This window comes from Stegostoma tigrinum, chromosome 19 (assembly GCF_030684315.1).
Source record: "Stegostoma tigrinum isolate sSteTig4 chromosome 19, sSteTig4.hap1, whole genome shotgun sequence".
NCBI lineage: Eukaryota > Metazoa > Chordata > Chondrichthyes > Orectolobiformes > Stegostomatidae > Stegostoma > Stegostoma tigrinum.
The window spans coordinates 46,662,993-46,687,658 of NC_081372.1; the positions used below are offsets into that span (position 1 = coordinate 46,662,993).

A 24,666-nucleotide genomic window follows, 5' to 3' on the forward strand; every position below is an offset into this window, starting at 1 on the left:
ACATAAGTGAATATTACTGGTGTACCTGACTTCAGACAGTTAAATGTATCACAATAAAGCAGTAGCTACAGAAAATAATATCTGGACTTAGAAACCAATGCTTACTTTATACCAAATGCCCTTTTATTTCAAGCTTGTACTGTCAACAATAAAAGTATAACCAAATAAGGCAAAGATAAAATTGTCCATACAGACTGCATCTTCCAACAATCCACGTGGAATTATATCATCACAGTCTCGGCAAATGTTACTAATAAATGGCAGCAAATACAAGTATAACCTGGGAGAATATAATCATTAGCCTTTGACATACAATGACATTAGCACTGCTAAATGCCCAAGTGTCAACATTGGCCAAAAGCTTAACTGGACTAGCATATAAATACTGTCGCATTAACAGCAAGTCAGAGGCCAGGAGTTCTGCGAAATCTAACTTACAACCTGAATTCCAAATGCCTGTCCAAAAATTTACAAGTCTTAAGCCAAGATATGATGGAATGATCTCCAATTATCAGAGTGAGTGTAGCTCCAACAACACTCAAGAAGCTTAGCAACATCTGCTTGACTGGCACCATATCCACAAACAGTCATTCTCTCTACCATTGATGCACAAGAGCAGCAGTGTGTGTCATATACAAGATGCACTGCAGAAATTCACCACGCCTCCAAACACAGCACTTTCCAAACCCAAACCACTGCCATCCAAATAGAAACGGGCAGTAGTTACATGGAAATACCATCACCTGTATGTTCCCATCCAAGTCATTCACCATCTTGACTTGGAAACATATTACTGTTACTTCAGTGTCACTGGGTCAAAATTCTGGAATTCCTTCTCCAATAGCATTGTTGGTGCACCTACACTTCAAGGTTTGCACTAGTCCAAGGAGACAGTTGACCACTATTTTCTCAGGGGCAATGAGGTATGGGCAAAAAATGCTGGCACAGTCAGCAAAGCCCAACATCCCAAGAATGAATAACAAAACCAAACAAAAAAAATCCAACAAAACCTTGTGAAACAGTTTTTGCCACCTTTCATATTCCAGAAACCGAGATCATCAAACACTCAAATTGCACAAGTTATAATGCCACTGTCCAAGCTATACATGGAACACATCATTCCAAAAAGCATTTGTATTTCCTTGCATCCAACAGTTATATGTTAATCAGATATTTCTTTGCTGGGAAGCATTCGTCACATAAGACTACCTACCTCCATCATGTATTGGTCAACAATATGAAGGTCAGCCTGCGAGCCTTTATACATTTTATACTTTTCAATATCATCTGGTGTGGGGACATATCTGAAAATTAAAACAAAAACACACAAGCTGTATTTTAAAATGCAATTAATCACATGATAAAACCAAGCTTATTGGAGATATGAAACTGATATAAAATATATTCTAGCAATGATTAGGTGACATTCTATGATTCAAATCCTTATGTATAATTCAGAGTATTTTCTACATAAGGTTGTAATTCCATCACAGAGTTTTGGCAGATCACTTCTGTTGACACAAAATTATTGTCCACTTGATTGAGAGGCTGAAGAAAAATGGTTTTCTTAAACTGAAGAACCTATAATATTAGAGAATCCCTACATGTGGGAACAAGCCAACTGGCCCAATAAGGCCATGACAAACAGCATCCCACTCAGACCCATTCCTCTAACTGCCCATGTCTAACCTATACATGGCTGGGCACTATGGGTAATTTAGCATGGCCAATCCACCAATTCTGTACATCTTTGGACTGTGGGAGGAAACCCACACAGACACAGGGAGAATGTGCAAACTGTACACAGCCAGTCACCTGAGGATGGAACTGAACCTGGGACCCTGGTGCTGTGAGGCAGCAGTGCTAACCACTGTGCCACCGTGCCACCCAAAATGACAAACTAGAAGATCTGCTGATGAGCTCACAAAACTTCACTATTGAGCCTAAACTTGTCATGGTATGTGTTAACATCTTGAACAACAGTGTAAGCATAAGAAAAGCATAGTCACATTGCTGAGAAAATTTACATGAGGTCATTGTAAACTGTTCCCTTTTCTCCTACCGCTGGACTGGCTGACTGAGTCTATATCATTGAAAATGCTATTCTGAACTGCATAATACATAATCAAATAGTGTTCTTCTCTCAGGGGATATAGACTGATACATTCGCCTATATCATTCTGGGAGTGTTATTGATAGTTAGCTGCCTCTCAATCATCTCCCCAGCGATAGAGATGCAATTATTTGCGTTAGCACAGAAAGAAAGTGTATTGCAACCAGTGCCACACAGAATGTCAACACTGACTTTAGTTTAAGCTGTTTTGAAGTTGTCAGTGAGTGGAAAGAGAAATTGGGTTTAAGAGAAGAGCTTCTGATGTGCACAATCTGGGTGGCAAATTACATTTGTATTACTGGCTGCATCCTGGCTTTTCACAAAGAATTGTGAAAGCCTTGTCTCTCCATTCTATTTTGGAGACTGCACTGCAAAATTGTGTTTTATTCATCACAGTTTATTTGTTTGGAAACAGTGTTGCAAAACTGTGAGATTCTATATCTTCATGAACAATGCCACTGAAAACATATATCTGCAGAGGGGTTCAGAGATAGGGTCATGCGTCCTGAAATGTTAACTCTGATTTCTCTCCACAGACGCTGCCAGACCTGCTAAGCTTTTCAAGCATTTTCTGTTTTTTGTATTTGCAGATGTAGCTTGTTTGGAGGGAGAACAGTGCCTTTTTTTTTGCATTCTGTAAATAAGAGAATAGGGGAGGAGGGAGCCGAGTATTTGTAATTGTTCGCAAATGTCCCCGAACAGTTGTAAGGACTAGAACTCATGCTGAGTGCCAAATTATTCCAATTCAAAATTTCAGGCTCAAAGGCAAATAAGCAGTGATCAGACTGGGGTTTTCTTGTTCTACTCTGGGTTAGAGCTTTGCATTGCTATTTTGCATACTGAGGTTGGAGGTGTGGACTGGGAGTGTAGGGAGGGGTGTGCTCAACAGTTTGCAATCACTGATTTTGAGCAGGACTCGTATACATGCTAGAGCTTTTCTGAGGGCCAGGCCTGCAGAAAAGAGCCTTTTTTTTCTGAGGATGCTGTTTGCTACTTTCCTTGTTTACATTTATGCAATCGGCAGCAGTTGGCTGGAGTTCCTTCTTCCTGCTGCAGCAATGAACATGAAATCATCCACAAGTTCTTCTTTGAAGACAATTTCCTCTGTATTCACTGGCCCTTGATATGTGCAGTAGGCACATTAAGTAAATCTGCTAGATATGCTTTCCACCTGATAAGTTTCTGCTCTGATTACTGATAAGCCTAGCCCCAAGTGAGTCATGTTTTATGTCATGACCATAATATAAATCGTATCCCACAGGCCCTTGTAATGTATTCAATTTATATCATACATTAAAAATTAATTAGGTAGAGAGCCAAAAACGATGGATTTAATGGTACACAGTATTCCTTTGTGGGCTGGTGCTAGGCAGTTGGAAGCAGTGTGAGTGCTAATTAAGACTTTCATCGGGTGATGCAAGTTCAGAATCATTATACTTCGATCATTTTCTCCAAATTATGCTGAAAGGAAAAGCGCGAGCAAGAATTCATATGCAGTTATCCCCAAGAAACATGTAAATAGGAATACTTGCTAAAATAAATATTGCAAATAAATAACTAGACTTTCCTCCATTCACAAGATTTAAAGGAAAATGAGATGTTTAGATGTGGTAGAGGAAGTGCTAATTAGTACAAGCTACTTAATTCCACTCCTTAAGGAAACTAGCTAAATGTGCCTTTTTAAAAAGTTGAAAATTGATCTTATTTACAACGTGGTCAAGAATGAGCTCCTATTCTATAATTCCACAGCTGTAAAGCTACACTAAAAGACAGGTATAACCCAATGCAGAGCTGGAGGAACACAGTAGGCCATGCAGCATCAGAGGAGCAGGAAAGGTGATGTTTTGGGTCAGGACCCTTCCAAAACATCAGCTTTCTTGCTCCTCTGATGCAGCCTGGCCTGCAGTGTTCCTCCAGCTCCACGCAGTGTTATCTCTGACTCCAGCATTGGCAGTTCTTACTATCACTAAAAAATAGGTGTTCCACCATAATTCAGATGTGACATGAGGGAGGATTACAAGCACTTGCTCTGTGAAAACAAAATATGGAATATTATTTGAACAGAAACTTTGCCACATTGCTTCTGTTATTTCATTGTGGTGGTAGAATTTAGTTTCATGAAACTGCAGTCCGCTCTGCGACAGTTGGAGCATTGTCAATTGTGGCTCACAAGCCCATTCTAACAGATACAGTATTGCAGACACTTGCAAAATTTGCTTTAAAGGTAGACAGTGAGCTGAGAAGGTGCACAATTCACTAATCTGGTTTTTCTCTAGGTCTCCTTGTTTTCTCTAAAGTGAGCGCTGAGGCTGCCCAAAGTGAAAAGCAAAAGAAGTGCTAACAATTGTAAAGGAGTAATGGAGATGTAAAATAGGTGTGAACAATAGGTGTAAAATGGGGGAAATGAGTCCATTCTGCTTAGACCAAAGCCACGGGATAAGCTCATGTTCTGACATTGTTGATCACAATCTTGAATCCTAGACAGGATAAGCTGCCTAAGTGGAAAATGGGGTGTTGTTCCTCTCGCTTGCATTGGGCTTTGTTGGAACACCGTAAGCAGCTGAGGATGGAAATATTAGGAAGACAGCAGGATGGTTGGTTGAAATGGTAAACAACTGGAAGGTCTTAATAGAGAATGAAGACATCTGCAAAGCCCTCAGTGTTTGGTCTCCCCGTTGTAAAAGAAGCAAAAACAATAGACTAGATGGAAAGATGTATAAGTACAATGGTGCTTCACTAGGAAGGTGCATAGGAGGGAAGAGATGAAAGGGCAATTGTGACATCATCTGCGATTGCATGGGAAGGTTTGAGGAAGCATTAGGAGTGATGAAGGGTCAGACCAGTGTTTCAGGGAGATAATAGAGTCAGTTAGATGCTGACAGTGTAGGGGAGAGGAAAATGTGTTTGGTGGTGGTATCCTGCTGAAGGTAACAGAAATGGATGATCATTTGAATGCGGCAACAGGTATGGTGCACAGTGTAGGCCGGGAAAATTCTATTGTTGTTCTGGGACAGAAGGGAAAAAATGAGGGCAGTAGGACAAAACAGTGCAACTGCTGAAAACAGGGCACATTGCTTTTTTGTGTGTGAAGCATTACATTTTGCACTTGCTTTGCTTCTTTCTCATGCTCATCCTCGTTTATTGTATGATGCAGTTACATAGTAACCTTATCATCTGCATTAGTGTTATATATGGAATATCTGGTCTCACTAAGAAGCAGAACTAGAATGAATTAGCATGTCTCAATTAAGCTGAAAGCCAACCCGTACAAGGAAGCTTTAATTTTCTAGATGCCACAATAGTACAGTTGAGACAAGGAAACACCATAAACTAGTAACAGAAGACTTTGTTTTTCCCCAAAGTAACTGACACACATCTCTACACAAAAAGCCATCACCCGAAATTCACCTTCCACAGGCTAGTGAGGTCACAGCTACTATTCTCCATCACACATTCACAAAGCTGGAAGATTTTAATCAGACAGTTACTATTCTTGTTACTGCATTTCAGATCTTAATTTCAAACTTAAACTTAATAATTGTCACAGTATCATTACAAGCTTCCACTTTATTTTCCTTTGATGATGGTTCCTGAACATACGCAGCCTTTAGCTAGAGAGTCCACATTTATTTATAAATAATTAATTCCCTCAGTGATTTCAAGTTTTCCTTGCTCCCAATTAGCTGAATTTTAATTTTGCTGACAGGTTTAAAAATGTTTTTGCCTCCATTTCTCACCCTCCTCAAATGTTTACAGCTCTCCTATATAACTCAAACTTACATCCCATTGCAACATCCTCTTTTCACAAACAAGAAACAAGACTAGGCCAATTAGCCCTTCAAGCCTGTGCTGATATTCAATGAAACCATGGCTGACCTCATTTTTACCTCAGGTCTATATTCTTGCATATTCCACCATTCTTTCATCCCCTAGTAAATCCAGAATCTGTCTATCTCTGCCATAAGATAATTTGAATTTCTGTGTTCATTGTATTTTGAGGAAGGAAACTCCAAAGACTCTCAAAACTCTGAGGAAGAAAATGTTTTCCCATCACAGCTTTGAATGGGCACCCTCCTATGTTTAAAACTACCACCTCTAATCTAGATTTCTTCCACAAGAGGAAACAAACATTCAGAACCCATCTGTCAATTCCCCTCAGGATCTTAGATGTTTCAACAACGTCACCTTGACTCTAAACTGGACAGAATGTAGACCTAGCCTGTCTAGCCACTCCTCAAAGGGCAATCCACTCATTCCAGGTAGTAGTATAGTAAACCTTCTCTAAATTACTTCCAATGTATCAATGCCCTTCCACGAGTATGGTGACCAGTACAATAGACAGTATTTCATTTGGTCTCCCCATTGCCCTGTATCACTGAATCAATTCTCCCTATTCTTACTTTGAATTCTCCTTGCATTAAACCATAATTTTCTGTTACCTTTCCTGGTTAATTGGTATATCTGCATACGAATCTTCTGTGATTCCTAAACAAGGACACCTGCCTCTCTCAGCTCTTCAAACTCACATTTATATGATATGCTCCTTTTCTATTCTTTCTGCAAAAATGGACAATTGCACTCTTTCTGAGATTGTACTGTATTTGCCAGAGCTTTGCAACTCACTGTACCATTTGTAGGATGTTTACGTCATCTATACAACTCAGTTTTCTATCTTTGTGTCAATCACAAATTTAGCTACCATATCTTTGATCCCTTTATCTCAATCATTTACATCAGTAGTAAAGAATTGAGGCCCCAGCACAAACCCTTATGGTACAGTATACACGATATCCTGCCAGCCTGAAAAAGACCCACATACTCCTCTCTGCTTCCTATTAGCCAGCCAATCTTCTATCCAAGGCAGTGTGTTACCCTCTTCAAAATGACCTTTTATTTTCCATAGTAACCTTTGAGGTGTCACCTTATCAAACACCTTCTGCAAATCTAAATGATACATTCACTGGTTGCTCCTTATCTACAGCACCAGTTGCTTCTTCAGTGAGCTCCAATAAATAAGTTACACATGATTGCTCTTTGACAAAACCACATTGGCTTTGCCTGATTAGCTTCAAATTATCTAAGTGTCCTGTTATAATGGTTTAATCATAGCTTCTAACATTTTCATTATGATGAATGTTAAGCTAACTGACCTGTAGTTTCTGCTTTCTGCCTCGTTCCCTTTTTGAATAAAAGGGTCACATTAGCTATTTTCCAATCTAAACTAACCTTTCCTGAATCTAAGGAAGTTTGGAAAGTTAAAACCTGATGCATCAACTATTTCACCAGTCACTTCTTTTAAGACCCTAGAATGAAATCCATCAGGAGCTATTCCAATATTACACAACCATTCTCCTTCCTACCATGCATTCTTAAAAGAGCTGCAACCTAATCCACCCTAACGTCCTTTCAGGTTTCATGTTTGATTCAACACCCCCTGGTAGCTTCACTGCCTCCAAATATTCCCTTTGCAGACTCCTGCAACCCCACTGACCTTGGACCGTCTGTCTTTTCATCTCCTCTCCCCTTCCACCTGCCCTGTTCTCCAGCCATCCCTAGCTCCTATCCCATCTATCAACCCCACGCCCACCATCCCTTCTTGCCCATCACTGAAACCATCACTACTGACAATACCTTGCCTAACCCCAGTGATTAGCACTGTATGCACTCACCTCTCCCAGGCTCTATGAAGTGCTCCAATCACTCAGGGGTATCCAGAGTTTGCTCACATAAACTAGCTCTGCACTACTATTGTTGCGCCACTCTAAATATTGTAGATTTTTCAAACATCAAGCGAAATGGCTCATTAACAGTTTCCAATGAGTAAAAAGATCATTATAGCTATGTCATGTAATGCAGTGTTTTTTTTTGTTATTGTCACTCATAGATTTACCATTTTCACAGCTCAAATATTGGAATTCTTTATTAATAGATTTGTTAACAACTGGAAGATCTTTTGTTTTTAAAACTTTCAGTAACCACACTGTACTGAGGAATTCAAGGGAATAAGTATTAGCAAAAAAGTACTAAGCTCCCCACACCTCCCCAAGCTCAAAGACACATAGACAACAATAATTTATATCTTCATAGTGCCTTCCTTGTGAAAAAGCATCAGAGCATGAAAAAGCAAAGCTTGTCACTGAGACAAATAAGGTGATATGAGGTTCGATGATTCAAATTTAAGGAATTTCTCAAAAGGAGTGAAATGTGATTCATAGCCACTCAGAATTTTTAAAAAAATCTTCTTGTAGGATGTGCGCATCGCTGGCTGGCCTGCATTCATTGCCCATCCCTAGCTGCAGTGGTGAGCTGTTTCTTGAACCATTGCAGTACATCTGATATGCGTTGACCCACAATGCAATTAGGCAGGAAATTCTAGGATTTTGACCCAGCGACAAAGAAGGATTGGCGATGTATTTCCAAGTCAAGGTGGTAAGTGACTTGTTGGGGAAATTGCAGGTGGTAGTGATTCCATGTATCTTTGTCCTTCTACATGGGAGTAGTTGTGTGTTGGGAAGGTGCTGTCCAAGAATCTTTGCGATCTTTAGCAAACATTCATAAACATCCACTCCCTCTATCACTGATGCCCTCATACCACTGTGTACCTTCTGGAAGATGCCCTGCAGAAATTCACCAAAGACCCATAAAATACCCTCCTAATGCATAGCCACTTATATCTTGACTGATAAGGCAATAGATACATGGGAATACCACCACCTCCAACTTCCCTTCAAAACCACTCACCATCCTGATTTGGACGTACATAGCCATTCCTTCACTGTCGCTGGGTCAAAACCCAGGAATTCCCTCCCTAATGGCATTGTGCGTGAACCTACAGCACATGGACTAAATGGCTCAAGAAGGCAGCTCACCACCACATTTTCAAGAGCAAACAGAGACAGTCAATAAAAGCTGGCCCAGCCAAAGCTGTCCATGTCCTGCAAGTGAACAAAAATATCTGTTTGCTATATGTTTTCACATGAACATTGTTTGGGCTTAAAGGTGGGGAAATGAGAGTTCTGTAAGGGAAGGAAGAAATTGTTTTATGGAGGATTAGGGTATGAAAAGGTGAAACTGATAGCATGAGTGAGTAAAACTGTGGTTGCACAAATGAACAAACAGCCAACGGCTAAACTTTCAGCCAAACGGCTGAAAGTGCAGTTATAAGTGAACTGGTGAATGGGTTTACCAAGGATATAAATGGAGTTGGGAATGGAAGGTGTTTGTAGGTGTTGACTGATCTAAGCAAATAGTCAGAGATGGCCCTATCTGTGTTTAAAACTATGGTAGAAATTAGGCCACTTGAGACGGCAAAGTCAATAGGGTGTCTGAGGATATGTTGGAAAGTTTATATGGAGATAGAAATTTAAGGAAAGGTAAGAAGGAAATGAACTCAGAGAGAAAAGCATATGATGAGTTGGGGTACAGGTTGAAATCACTGCGGATTAAACATTATTTAGTGTAGTGGCTGGGAGAGGAACAGTAAATATATCTCAATGGTAATTATTTTTATTCCACCTAGAACAGTACAGGTTGACGGTGCAAAAAGATGAGATGATCAAAGGAGAAAGTGGAGAGAGAGTATGGGGTGTGGCCAAGGTGTGATCTGGTGATAAGCTTGAAGGAGCAAGTGCGGGATAGAACCAGGAAGGGAGGTTTCATTAATGGGAAAAATGTCTTCGCTCTTAGCCAGATTTCTGTCAAGGCCATGATGTCAATGCAATCACCCACAATGAGTAAATGGGTGGCAAAGTGTTTGTTGACAACTGAACTGACATCCTGGTGAGAGATATAGAGGGTCAATGGGAGCAAGATGGGACAACCGAGTTGGACCCAGAGAAAACTGGCATGGTTAGCTCTCAGTGGTTGCATTGTTTGGCAAAGTCAATATGAGTTGGAATGTTATGGGACATGGGATGTTATATGACAAAGGATGGGGCAATTTGGGTTGCAACTTGAAATTAGCCATCTATCAAAGAATGCCAGAAAAAAAAAGTGGAAACTCTGCTTACTAGGAGTCAAGCCCAAGCCCAAGAAGGTAACAAGAGAGCATAAATGTTGAAGAATACTGCAAGGTCAGAATAGTGAATTGGAAGGGTACAATACCTGAAAAAGAAGTGAAAGGAGCCATGAGAATAAAAAAAGTGAGGTAAAAAGGAAGTATACTCTTGGAAACAGCATAGGTGGAAATAGATTGACGGACTAGGTTCTGGAGTCACTGACAAATTGTAGACATAGATAGATGCAGGAGTACACAAGTTACAGAGATCTAGTGAGAAAGGAATTAACATGTAGAAAAATATGATAGTAAATGGAGAATGAAAAAAAAACAGTGATAACCAGAAGGAATCCAAAGTTACATTCAGAGATCCTAGGGGGGTATTAGAACAGTTTAGGAGAGGTGGAATAGTAGCATCAAGCTGGTGTGTGAATTGAAACAGAGGTGAAGTCCAGATGTTTCTTGGGGTGGCTGCTGCCACCTCAGCCAGGAGAACAAGAAACCTGGATGATCAGATAGTAATGACTGAGTACAGAGGCTGAAATTAATCTCAGCACCCAAACTGGAGGAGAAACCCCTTCACAGAACTATTAATAGACAAGGCTGCAATCTTTAATCCTTGATGCCCCACCATTGAGACAGGAAAACGCTGGCTCTTTCGGACTCCTAGGCTGCCACATAAAGCAAGGGGCAACTGCAACATTGGAAATGTCATGCAAAATGACTCTTAAGTAAGTGTTTTATTTGCACTAATGGAAGTATATATAGGAATGATAAGCTGGGAGGCATGCAGATTCATTGTGAAGTTGGAGAACTTCATAAAGTCCAAACGAAGCAAACAATTTCTCTTCTGGTTATCCAGACAAGAACAGACAGAAGCTGAAATACCAGTCGATGCCAGTTACCAGCTCAAGTGGAAACCAAAATCTCTCAATCCCAACATAAGTGGGGATAGGCAGTAGACTGCTCAAATATATCAATTGCAAAAGTGCAGCAATTCAGGGATGAAGTTAGATATTATGGTATAACCAGAGTAGCCCTGGGTAGAAACATCATGGTGCTGAAAGGAGTTGAGTAATTTGAAGCTAAGCTTGAAAGATGATTTAATTCATCCAGCTCTGATCTTCAAGTCGCAGATTTATAAAACCTAGACAGAAGCAGTATTACATATATCCCACTGCAGTCCAGTGCAAAAATGTAATTGTGATGCCCAGTGAACTCCAGCAATTTGAGCCAGAAACAAGAGAAATTCCACTGCCAAGTCTGGTCTAGATGTATGCAGCATTGCTTATGATAATATCAGATACCGGCAGTTTAAAACTAACAGTTATCTTGAAGTTTAGGTTAAAATACATCCACTGTTAAAATCAGGGGAACACGAGAAGATGTGAAGGTTTACGGCAGAGAGAAGAGGCAGCACATTGAAAGCAGAACATGGGAGGTCAGAACCAACCAGGCTGCAGGATCTGTGACAGAGGCTCCATCCTCCAATAACAGGGCCATGAGAATGAAAGGTCATAATCACATCCAAAACAAATATTGCAGAAGACTTTCATTCCACACCAGTGACCCTAACAACTCTTGGCCATTTCATTTGATGACTTCAATACAGGTCGCTGAGAGTGTCTCCATTTCACATTTGCCTTTTTGTCTCATTTGGTGTCCATTTCTCCTGGTAGAGCGGGCAGCTGCTCTATGCTGTGGGCCATCTGATTGGGCCACCAGCCTCAAGAGCCTGCTCACTATCATTGAAACATAATAGGAGAAATAGGTGATTTAACCCCCTAGACCAGTTTCACTTTAAATCTCATGCCAAATCTGATTGTGTCTTTAATTCCACTTTCCTGCCTGACATCTACTATCTATAACTCACCTGTTAATTTAAAATCTGTTTGTCTCAACCTTGAATATATTCAATGACCCAGTGCACTTAATGAGACACCAAGCATGGAGTGAAATAACTCCACAGAGGTCAATGTTCCGACACCAAATCTCTTTATTTACACATTACGAGTCCTTCACACTGATCCAGTTTCCTCAGAGCAGTCTCTAAGAGTGAACAGTGTGTCTGACATGCCTGTTCTAATTTTTTTGCCAGGGCTCCCTGATTGCCGCAATCAGGGAACTCATATTCTATGAAGTTGACCTGCTACAATTAGTATGGAGATGCCCATGTAAAATGCTGTCTTCTGGAATGCTGTACCAGTGGGAACGCTGATGAAATACGCAAGGTATGGAACCCCTGTCATCGTCAGACCAATATCTCCAGATTAAATTTGCCTTTTACAAATTATTTGTGTTTTGTTAGACATTGAAAAGATGCCAGTACTCTCTGGCCTGACCAAAATATGGTTGAATAGTCATTGAGTGGAATCCTCTGGTAATGTTGAAACAAGTTATTCCGTGATTGAGTCACAGGTTATTTTACTGGTGTAGTTGTTCTGCTTGAATCAGTTGCCATAGAATCCATTTCCTTTCCATTGCAAATAAAAATTAGTCATAAGTAAACATTTTCTCAGTGCTACAATTGTTTTGTTTCCAGTGAAGCTGAGTATGACTGACACTTCAACTCACTATACAGAAATGTGAGAAATATCCAAAAAAAGTTTCCAATCTTTTCACATTCTGACGAGTCAACGATAATGACTTTGAAATGAGTGGCCAATTAGTAACTGGGGAATACAGTCGCCATCCAATTATGGACAGCAGGCATCAGTTGCTAGAAGGCCAATAGGAAACGCTCCAGCAACAATACATAAACAATCTCATTGACCAGTGTGGAAGATGGCGGGAGCAAGAGAGACAAAACACCTTAAGGTGCTTGCCATCTCATCAAGGTGGAGGATCTTCGCATGATTCATTGATAAAGCCCACAGCTTTCTTTACTCCCAGGCAGCACAAGGGTAGAAGTGTTAAAATATTGACATAGTGTAAAATGATAGTGATAAAATGAAGTACCCATCTCCCAAAAGTGGATACCTTTTCAACAGCAGTGGTCAATGGCCAGGATGGGGCGAAGAAGTGGGGAAGGTAGATGGGACCCCTACTTCGCCAACCAAAAAGTAGCCACAAAAGCTTCCGGTTGGTAACAAGAACCCAACAGGTTTGTGAGGTAACAGTCCATTGTTCAGATAAGACAGGCTGCCATCAATGTTCCCTTTCAGCTGCTCAGGTATGTGATCATACAATTTATCATACAGGGAACAATGAGCTATGTACAACCAAGATGCACAGGAACACAGCAATCTCTAAAGGAGGGTGCAAACAGGATGTTTACAGGAATGAGAAGCCCAGAGAACATCGTCAACTATCTTTAGCCCAAGTGACCCATTATTTGGTTCCAGCACCAAGTGACATGGTTGATTTTTTAAGGCGTTAGAAAGTCAGGTGGGAGAACTACTGCCCAATCTGTAAGACAGCACACCCGCCAGGTCAATTTTTCAGCAGGTACCCAATTAGGAATGATGGGTGGCATGTGAAGTTGGGCATTTAGTAGAAGCATGGACTTTGTAGTGTAATGTGCCCAAAATTGCTTGCATCTTATGATATGCACCCCTTCTCCTTTGTTAGCATCAGGATTACCATAAGAACCCTCCATCCCAGTGTCACCCCACTTGAAGGTATTGTTCCATTCCTCCTGCAAGCTGTGGAACGGCAGCATTAGAAATGAAAGGGGTGTCAAAGAACCATCTGAAGCTGCCTAGCTTAAATTTCTATCAATGTTGAAGGCCACACTCTCAAAATGGGAGTGAAAGTGAATTTGAATAATTCCCAGCCAGGGAAAATGCTCACATTGATGGGTTTGTGACTGTGATTACAGCTGGTAACACAGGGACAGGATGCCACTTCCGCAGTCCAAGATCGCCCATACACTTGCCTGAACGAGGGCATCCTGGCAAGCTGGTCACCTCAGTCGGGCCTCTGGATGAGCATGGTGTGCCAGCTGATCAATCCTTTCTGAGGAGACTGAACATCGATTCAACCTGTCTACAATTATTCTTCTCCCTTCAGAGTCATGTTGAACTGCATTCAGTACACCACCACGATATGCAATACCTCTGAAGCATTGTATGCAAGCTTGCCCCTCTAAATGGTCACAAGGCTGATGCTGCATTTTCAGCAGTCATATGGCCTGTTCACTGGTAGCCGTGGTGGACAATTGACAGTATTTGAGCCTTCATTGCGCAGATTCATTTTGGCATCAACCGTTACGTCTTCATCAGATAGCCCTTCAGACACAGTCAATCATGCCTTATACTTGGGATTTGAAGTCAAACTTATTGAAATTACAGCCGAACCCTTGCAATACCTGAACTGACTGAAACCAAACACTGGGAGAAGGTGGCCATTAAGAAATTGAACTCCATTTTCATCTGTCTACAATGGGCACTGAGCGGTGGTTTTATGGACTGAAGTCTTTCTCCAACGACTACAAATGTCAATAACAACTGCCATAAGAGATAAAGTCTTTGGCAGCAATGTTGCCTTGTCAGATCCAGAAAGCTGAACATTTACTTGTAAACTCTATAGAGACAGTAATGTCTTCTTTCACCTCCTGTGCCTTGGCCAATGGCTGTGCATCTGCTGCTGAGCGTGATGCTCCTCCTTGGTATATTCCACCAGTGGATTCTATAGCTACATGCAGCCCCTCATACTGTCAGCTCAATAACCCAGTGACTTTTGCTATTCATCCTGGCATTAACTTTACCAAGGAGTGCTCACCACAAATGCCCCAAATACTTTCAACAGCTCTTATCCCACAAGACCGCTTCTTCAATAGCAGCTCACTGCCGAGGGGCGACTTCAGCTTTTCTGACGCTTGTCAACATTGTTGATATATACCTTCTCACAGTGCGGCATAGGAACTGTTGAGATGTGGGCACAGAGTATAGTTCATCCAATAATGTGAAGATTGCAACACTGCAGTAAAATTTCAGTTATATGCCACTTCAGTTGTCTCAATTAGATCACTACTTTAGATCTTCTATCACAATAAACAAAGTAGACCCTGTAGATCCCAACCTTGAAAGAGGACAGTAGGAGCAAATCTAGTACAGAATTCACACAAACATAATGAGTAGCAACAGAGATTGCTAATATAACAATTGCTTTCAACAAAAGTGCCTGCACATTGAACTTGCTGGGATTTTGTCTTTTTTTCTCAACCCTACCCTCAAAACCACCACCAATACGTTGGGAAGGTTCCCTCATTAACATTCTCATGGGATAGACATTAAACACTGCATTTGTCTGTGTTCCTCATACACACAGAGCAAACAAAGAGAACACCAACTGACAACATGAGAGCTGTAAGGCAAAATAAGTTAAGCAACAGTGATTAGGTAATTCCAAGTGTGGGATTTAAAAGCTTGCTGTGGACTGCTGAAGGAAGGCCAAATGGGATAAGTGTTAAAATTTGTTTGTTAATGTAATTAGTCTTGTTTTCAAACTAGCATGAGAGTAGTTTACCATTCAGAATAGCAGCCATACACCTCTCTATCTCTAACACATTTTTTTCTGAATGGTTCAAATTACTAAATCTCTCCTTCTTTGAAAGCTTACCTTCGTAGAGAAGCAATCTGTTCATTTGTTAATCCACCATTTTCTTCTTCTATTATGAGGAATTTCGCTCTCAGTTCAGTCACTTTGACAGGAAAGCTTTTCAGAAAAATGTCTTGGAAGCAGAAGACAAGATTATATAAAATCATTCATTATCCATAATTCATGAAGCCCAAGTTAATTAGAATACATTCTAGAAAATCTGTTTTACATTTTCCAGCCTAACGTCTTTCACATTTAATGATTTGCATGATTTAATTATAACAAGAATTTTATTCTTAACCCCTACTCGATCTATCCTAATGTTGGTTACACCCAAGAAAATTCAAAACATTATAATCTACTGTGTTTCCTGCAGTATTATAAACCTTTGGGAATTTGTATACATTTTTATTATTTGAAATTTATGTAAGACTTAGAACATGAGCAAGGTATGTGACCCACCCATCACAGAGATGTGTCAAAACATATCTGAACAGGTTGATTAAAAGCTTTTAAAATGTACAGTGTGGAATTCCACTTAAACCAAAAACATTAAAGAGGTTTCTGTGAATGACCAACACACAGTGAACTGTCAGTATGACATCATCACCAGTGCCTCATAGCATGCAATCTAAAGGTACAGGGAGATATCAAAAATGGTATGACAGGCTGGGAATAGAAACAGACCAGTTTTTCTCTTCCCACACTCAGCCACCTAAAGGTGCAAGGATTTGTATCATAACAGTGACAGTCAACTTTTAACATACAAAACAAAATCCAACACATAAGCGGTATCAGAGCCTTCACAGTTTGTTCTGATTAAGCCTCCTTCGACAGAGGCACCTCAGAAACATCTACCTTTTTCCTCAAACGTGGATTTCCTACCCGCTTGGTGATAAGGCCTTCAGCCATGTCCAACCCATCTCCCACACTTCTACCCTCAGCCTCTTCCCTCCCTGCCCAATGATAGGGTCCCCCATCTTCAATTTCCATCCCACCTGCCTCCATATCTAAAGGATCATAAGACACCATTTCTGCTAATGCCGGCAGGATGCCACCACCAGACACATATTTCTATCCCCACCCTCGTCAGCTTTCTGCAGGGGTGATTCCCTTCAGGGCACCCAACACAGATTGGGTGACCAATTTGCAAATGTTTACACTCTATCTGTAAAAATGATCCCAAGCTTCTAGTTGTCTGCAACACTTCAATGCACCAATGTGTTCCCACGTCAACATTTCTGTCCGAGGTCTGCAGCAGCGCTCCAGAGAAGCTCAATACAAGTCGTGGGAACAGTATTCCATCTTTCACTTGTGTACATTACAACCTTCAGGACTCAACATTGACATTTACAATATCAGAACATGACTATTCCCCACCCCTTCTCAATGTTTGTTAACTCTGCCCCTACACCTCTAAATCCTGTTCTGTATGGGTTGTTCCCAGCACAACCAGCCCATCTTCAACCATTTATAACAGGAACGAAAACAGAAGTTGTTGGAAAAGCTCAGTAGGTCTGGCAGCATCTATGAAGGAAACAAAAACAAAGTTAATGTTTCACTACGGAAGGGTCACTGAACCTGAAGCATTAACTCTGATCTTTCTTCTTCACAGATGCTGCCAGACCTGTTGAGCTTTTCCAGCATTTTTTATTTTGCTTCCGTTCCTGGTTTCCAGCATCCACAGTCGTGTTGGATTCAAACATTGACACTTATCAATGTTACACTCCCCTGCAGTTACCTCTCTCATAGCTAGTCATCAGTAATATCTTTATTTGCCTGTTCCTTTCTCTCTTCCACTCTGTCTGGTCACATGTCTCCATGTATTTTACTCCCCCAACCCATTATCAGCATAAATACCACCCCTTCCCAGCTACTTCCAGTTCGGCTAAAGGGCACTGGGTTTTAAACAACTAACTCAGATTACCTTTCTACAGATGCTGTCAGACCTGTTCTGTTTCTCCAGCATTTTTTGGCTTTTGTTGTTGTTAGGGGAAATAAGAGCAGTTTTGGTCCAGTTGGGCCAAATAGTCTTGCACTGTATCTTTGATGTAACTCAGTCATGGTGCCCAGACCATCTTTATGCTGTGGTAGAGGATTGGATTACTTATTCTTTTAAAAAAGACATCCACATCCAAATTCCAGAACAATAATCAAAGCACTTGGGTTCAGAACAGCAGGATTAGCAGCAAAGGTCTAGCAACAGACTGCTCATTCTAAACTTCCTAAAAACAAAGGTGAAATGTACAGAAAAAAATAGAAATGTTTCGTACCTCTTCCAGGCGAAGAAAGTCAGTAATAAAATAGAACAGGAGACAAAGTTAGCTGTTAATATCTTAGATGTGAGATTTCCTGTTGTGAATTAGCTGCATGCACATTGTGTCGTTCACTCCAAAATATTGAGGTAATGCTTCTCAACAGTCTGACATTGTTATTTGTTGTGTATAATGTTTTACAGAAGGAATTTGTTGGTGCCAAAAATGGCAGGAGCAGGAGAGTGCAAACACCATCAGTACATGTTCATGTTGTCAATGCAGTTAACTCAGCTACATTAGGGGCATTTAATCAGTCCTTGGATAAGCATATGGATGATGATGGGATAGTGTAGGGGAAGGGGCTTAGATTAGTTCACAGGTCAGCGCAACATCGAGGGACAAAGGGCCTGTTCTATGCTATTTTGTTCTATGTTCTGTATGTTTAATTTACTCCTTTACAATAATTCTATTTCAGACACTACTTCAGCATTTTAAATCCAAATGCAATGGACTCTTCAACCAGATTACCAGCAATCCAAATGATCTTTTCTTTCACCCAGTACCTATACACGTTACATGGTCCTTAGTTCCCTGCTGTTTGCAATTCCTCTCCATCCAATCGTTTTTGGCTACATAACTCACTTAAGTACCCTCATAGCTAGAACCATCACCTTTGCATAATGTTAACCGCATATTTCTGGATCATGCAATTGTTTTTATGTTGTTCTGTTAATCGAGATTTTGAAAGGCCTGCATCCATGTATCAGTGCTCAGTGATCAAACTTATAAAACAGTGACAGAACTATAGAGATAATGGGAACTGCAGATGCTGGAGAATCCGAGATAGCAAAGTGTGCAGCTGGATGAACACAACAGGCTAAGCAACATCTTAGGAGCACAAAAGCTGATGTTTCGGGCCTAGACACTTCATCAGAAAAGGGGGAGGGGGACAGGGTTCTGAAATGAATGGGGAGAGAGAGCTAGGCGGACCGAGAATGGATAGAGGAGAAGATAGTGGAGAGGAGAGTATAGGTGGGAAGGGAGGGAGGGGATAGGTCAGTCCAGGGAGGACAGACAGGTCAAGGGGGCAGGATGAGGTTAGCAGGTAAAAAATGGAGGTGCAGCTTGAGGTGGGAGGAGGGGATAGGTGAGAGGAAGAACAGGTTAGGGAGGCTGGAACAAGCTGGGCTGGTTTTGGGATGTAGTGGTGGGGGGGGGGCAGATTTTGAAGCTTGTGAAATCCACATTGATACCATTGGGCTACAGGGTTCCCAAGCGGTATATGAGTTGCTGTTCCTGCAACCTTCGGGTGGCATCATTATGGCACTGCAGAAGGCCCAGGATGGACAAGTCCTCTAAGGAATGGGAGGGGGAGTTAATACGGTTCGCGACTGGGAGGTGCAGTTGGTTGTTGCGAACTGAGCATAGGTGTTCTGCAAAGCGGTCCCCAAGCCTCCGCTTGGCTTCCCCAATGTAGAGGTAGCCACAACAGGTACAGCGGATGCAGTATACCACATTGGCAGATGTGCAGGTGACCATCTGCTTTATGTGGAAAGTCAGCTTGGGGCCTGGGATGGAGGTGAGGGAGGAGGTGTGGGGGCAAGTGTAGCACTTCCTGCAGTTGCAGGGGCAAGTGCCAGATGTGGTGGGGTTGGAGGGGAGTGTGGACCGGACAAGGGAGCCGCGGAGAGAGTGGTCTCTCTGGAAGGCAGACAAGGGTGGGGTTGGAAAAACTTCTTTAGTGGTGGGGTCGAATTGTAGACGGCGGAAGTGTCGGAGGATGATGCATTGTATCCGGAGGTTGGTGGGGTGGTATGTGAGGATGAGGGGGATTCTCTGTTGGCGGTTATTGTGGGGGCAGGGTGTGAGGGATGAGTTGCAGGAAATGCGGGAGACACGGTCAAGGGCGTTCTCGGCCACTGCAGGGAGGAGGTTGCGGTCCTGGAAGAACGAGGACATCTGGGATATACGGGAGTGGAATGCCTCATCCTGGGAGCAGATGCGGCAGAGGCAAAGGAAGTGGGAATGGGGGATGGAATTTTTGCAGGAAGGTGGGTGGGAGGAGGTGTATTCCAGGTAGCTGTGGGAGTCAGTGGGCTTGAAATGGACATCTGTTTCTAGGTAGTTGTCTGAGATGGAGACAGGGAGGTCTGGGAAGGTGAGGGATGTGTTGGAGATGGTCCAGGTGAACATGAGATTGGGGTGGAAGGTGTTGGTGAAGAGGATGAACTGTTCGAGCTCCTCTTGGGGGCACGAGGCGGCGCTGATACAGTCATCATTGTAACGGAGGAAGAGGTGGGGTTTGGGGGCAGTGTAGGTGCAGAAGAGGGACTGTTCCACATAACCTACAAAGAGGCAGGCATAGCTTGGGACCATGCGGGTACCCATGGCCACCCCCTTTGTCTGTAGGAAGTGAGAGGAATCGGATATTCAGGGATTCCCTAAAGGCAGGAATGGAAATGTTATGTCCCAAAAATATTGGATCTAAGTGGAACATTCATAAGGGAAAGGGGATGCATCTTGCCATCCTCCCATTGAGGCCAATTAAACTCATTGAGAAACTTGTTCACAATTTTGTTAAACAGGATGATGGAATATTTGAAGCATGCACATAGGTGCTTTCAGTTTCAGAACTGAGTTTCTCCAAGTAGATGAGTGAGCACACAGTGGGGAACCAGTCAATGCTACAACAGGGCATCACTCTGGCTCTGAGATGGCCTGAGGTGTAAAAGGGAGCTTGGGCAACTGATAAAGGACACCCTTGGTACTGCACAAGGGAATGGGAGTGTACACACAGCTCCTAAGCTTTGAACAGTATTAGCACCTTGCTAGCACGGCCTGGAAGAAAAGCAGGGAGCAAAGCTGCCAAAGATCTTTGCCGGGGAGGAGTTTCCAGCTGGAAATGTAAGAACATAAAGAATAGCAGCAGGAGTAGGCCACTTCGTCCCTTAGCTTACCCCACCATTCTGTAAGATCATGGCTGATGTGACTCTGGCCTCAGCTTCGCTTTCACGCCAGCTCCTCATGGTCTTCAACTCTCCAATATTTCAAAAATCCATCTCCCTCCTCTTTAAATACTTTCAGTGTCCAAGCGTCCACAACTCTCTGGGGTACAGAATTTCATACATTCCCTATTCCTCTCAACCTCTAAGCGACGAAATTCCCTTGCATCTCAGTTTTAAACGATCATCAATTTCCCAATACACCCTACTTCAAGGTTCCCCAACTGGTGGAAATATCTTCTCAACATCCGCCCTGTCAAGTCCACAAGAACTTTGTACTGTTCATTTTTTTTTAAAATGATGCCTATCCCTAATTGCCCAGAGGGCACTTAAGAGTCAAAAACATTGCTGTGGGTCTGGCATCACATGCAGGCCATACCAGATGAGGATGGCAGTTTCCTTCCCTAAAAAGGGCATTACTGAGCCAGATGGGTTTTCCCTGACAATCAGCAATGGATTCATGGTAATCATTAGACTCTTGATTCCAGATTTTTTTCTTTGAATTCAATTTCTTCCATCTGCTGAGGTTTGAGCCTGGGTCTCAAGAACATTTGCCTGGGTCTCTGGATTAACAGTGCAGCGATAATAACACTAAGTCACTGCCTCCCCTGCAATAATATTACCCCACCTTCTTCTAAACTCAAATGAATAAAAGCCTAACCCGTTTAGCTGTTCTTGATAAATCAACCCCATTCTCCCAGGAATCAACACAGTGAATCTCTTTTGAATTGTTTCCAATGTCAATTTATCCTTTCTGGAATATTTGGATCAAAATTATACACAGTACTCCAGATGTGGCGTCACCAACACCCTACACAGTTCTCACAAGACTTCCTGAAATTTCATCTCCAAGCCTCAAGCAATAGAGGCCAATGTTCTATTTGCCTTCTTGATTACTTGCTCCATCTTACAATAAGAGAATCCAGCTCCCACTGTGCTGCAGTATTTTCGAGTCTCTCTCTATTTAAATAACAGTCTGCCAGTTGATTCTTCCTACCAAAGTGCATGACCTCACACTTTTGCACATTAAAATCCATCTGCCAAGTTTTTGCTCAGTTTTTGTTCATTTCCATAATTAGTTATTGCTTGTATCAGAAAGATATCATTTCATCAGGAAAAAATGCTAAAACAGCTAATCAACTTTAGACTCAGACATAAAATTGAGTTAGAACAGTGTGGCATTCTTAATATATAAAAAATGACTCATTCATCATTGAACATTTCTGTTGAATAGAAAGACACTAATCAGTGTCTAATAGAACCTTCTCCATTGAAAATATATTCCAGCTTACAAAATTTTAAACAATCATTGCTTTTGAATGGATCATTTAATTTTAATGATTTAAAAGGGCTAGAAAATGAATCCAATCTCAAGGTAATAAAAATGATATTGTAATCTTTCTTCACTATTCTTCTGCCTTACCTTGCTTGCTCCAAGAAGTGTTACAGTCCCTTGTTCAGTTAAGGCAGGCTCATTCCCTATGACTTACCTTGGGCTCAGTTTGCTGATGACGTGCAGAGAAATGTTTCTCCCCAATGAACATATACCTTTCAATGGTAAGTTCTAGCATTTACAAGCTAAATTAAGCTGCTTAATTATAACTCAAAACAGTCCAAATGGAGCTATTTCTACATGTCTGTGCATTAAGCCAATTGTGGTCATATATGTACTCCTCAGGAGAAGGCTACAAAGTCATAATCACAGATGGATCTCCCCATCAAATATGGGAGTAGAGGCAAGCCTACAGGGAAACCATAATCAAAGATTTTCATAAAAGAAGAGATCATTTTTCTTTGATTATCCTTCATGTACCTATTTGGCACAGCTTGAACAATTTTTTTGTTCTCTTCAATATAACTTGATCTTTTCACTGATTGAAAAACCAAAACTGAAAAACCAAAAAGCTATAGTGACTGAAATAAATAGATTAGCAGCCTGTTTCACACCCCAGAATAGAAAATTAAAGGAGTGACAGGGAATCCCAATTAAACTTCAGCCTCATTAAGATGTCTTCTGCACTGGAGATTCCTGGACAGGGGTGTCCTGTTACTAACCTGACTAGAGATCCATGGATCCAGAATAAAATGAGATCATTGGCAAAGCCATATCTCCTTTTGTAGTGGAGATAATGGGAACTGCAGATGCTGGAGAATCCAGGATAACAAAGTGTGGAGCTGGATGAACACTGCAGGCCAACCAGCATCTTAGGAGCAGGAAAGCTGCCAGGACTGAGTAAAAATCCTGAAATCTAAATGCCCAGTAGAAACTTTAAAAGCTACTGTGAAAGCATACATATGTAAGGTAAATGATAGTGTTGGCACAGAGATGGTTGAGGTCTGTAAGCTGTGACATAGATAGGGTGCCACATTAAGTGGTTGAGTGGCTAGGATATGTCAGGGTTGAGTCGTGAGTCAGGGGTTCGGCTTGACTGTAACCCAGGAGTTGAAGCTGGTTTTTATGCCTCTAAACTTTCCAGTGTAACTGTTAGCTCAATTGACTCAGAACCCTCAGATATTTCTAGCTTTAAATGGGACTACTTTGAAGAGTTCCAGACGTAAGGGAATTGCCCATCAGAAGTGTCAATTTCGCAGGTATTCCCTCTAAGTCAGGTGCATCATGAATTTCACATAGTCCCAACTTGCAAGTCCAGTTTATGATTCTTCAACGTACATCTTACTGTCAGAATATTTAGGCCAATATTTCTAACTGTAGTTGTATCATAGCTGCAATAATTTAAGGTCTTGCTTTAGTCATTATGAAAGGAATTCTGAAAACAGAAAGACCTTACTAAGAAATCTTAAACTTACTGAAGTTGTGAGCAACCTTTTGATTCAAAAGAATTTGTGGATGGGTTGAGAAGTCATTAACTGAGTGCATTGGGATCTCTTGGGTACAGAACTGCTCAAGAAGCCTTGGATGATGTAACTGTATCTTTGCCACATTGCTCTGTCCCCAGATAGATTTCTGAATCTGAAAAAAAGAACAAGTAGATCATCTCAACACAACAGTAATTCCTTCACATTTAAATTACTTTGTGTGCCCATCTTAAAGATTGAAGATGGCAAAGTCGCCACAGTGTCATGAGACTGCTCTCTCATTAGAGAGAGAAACAACTGATGGTGAGTTTAAAACTGAGGGCGACCACACCTTAGGCAGAGGGTGAGGTTGAGAAGGTGGGGCCTTCATGGTGACCTCAACCAGTGAGGAACCTAAACTCTTAGCAATGAAGGCTAACTGAGCTAACCAACACCCAAATATCATCTATTCTTGAAGAGTGCTTTGTGTGCTTATAAATAAGTACAGGGGTATGTGGGTTATAGGGGATGGGTCTGGGTGGGATGCCCCAAGGGGTGGTGGAGACTTGTTGGGCTGAATGGCCTGTTTCCATACTGTAGGGAATCTAATCTAGTCTAATCTAAAAGTACAGCAAAATGTCATAAGAAACATTAACAATTCAAAGCATGTCTCACCTAGAGAACTTTTTGTTTCATTTGTGGGACGTGGTTGTCAGTGACTGGCCAGCGTTTTATTGCCCATCCCTAGTTGCCCTTGGGAAGGTGCTGCCCTCTTGAACAGCTGCAGTCAACGTCTTGTTGGGGGATGATCCCCAATGCCGTTAGGGAGAGAATTCCAGAATTTTGACTGAGTGAGACTGAAGGAACAGCAACACATTTCCAAGTCAGGATGGTGAGTGGCTCAGAGGGGAACTTACAGGTGGTGTTCCCATGTAACTGCTGCCCTTCTCCTTCTAGACTTTC

At 41.6% G+C, this 24,666-nt stretch overlaps 1 protein-coding gene across 2 annotated transcripts in view; it reads right to left on the minus strand.

The window, feature by feature from the left end:
* LOC125461194 (uncharacterized) overlaps nucleotides 1-24,666 on the minus strand; it is a 117,819-nt gene that overhangs the window by 41,775 nt on the left and 51,378 nt on the right. For both annotated transcript variants that reach the window (XM_048549682.2, XM_048549681.2), the window contains 3 exons: nucleotides 23,716-23,878; nucleotides 15,672-15,783; nucleotides 1,214-1,304 (listed from right to left, as the gene is read on the minus strand). In XM_048549682.2, coding sequence (XP_048405639.1) covers nucleotides 1,214-1,304; nucleotides 15,672-15,783; nucleotides 23,716-23,878 — 366 coding nt within the window. The remainder of the gene's footprint in view (nucleotides 1-1,213; nucleotides 1,305-15,671; nucleotides 15,784-23,715; nucleotides 23,879-24,666) is intronic.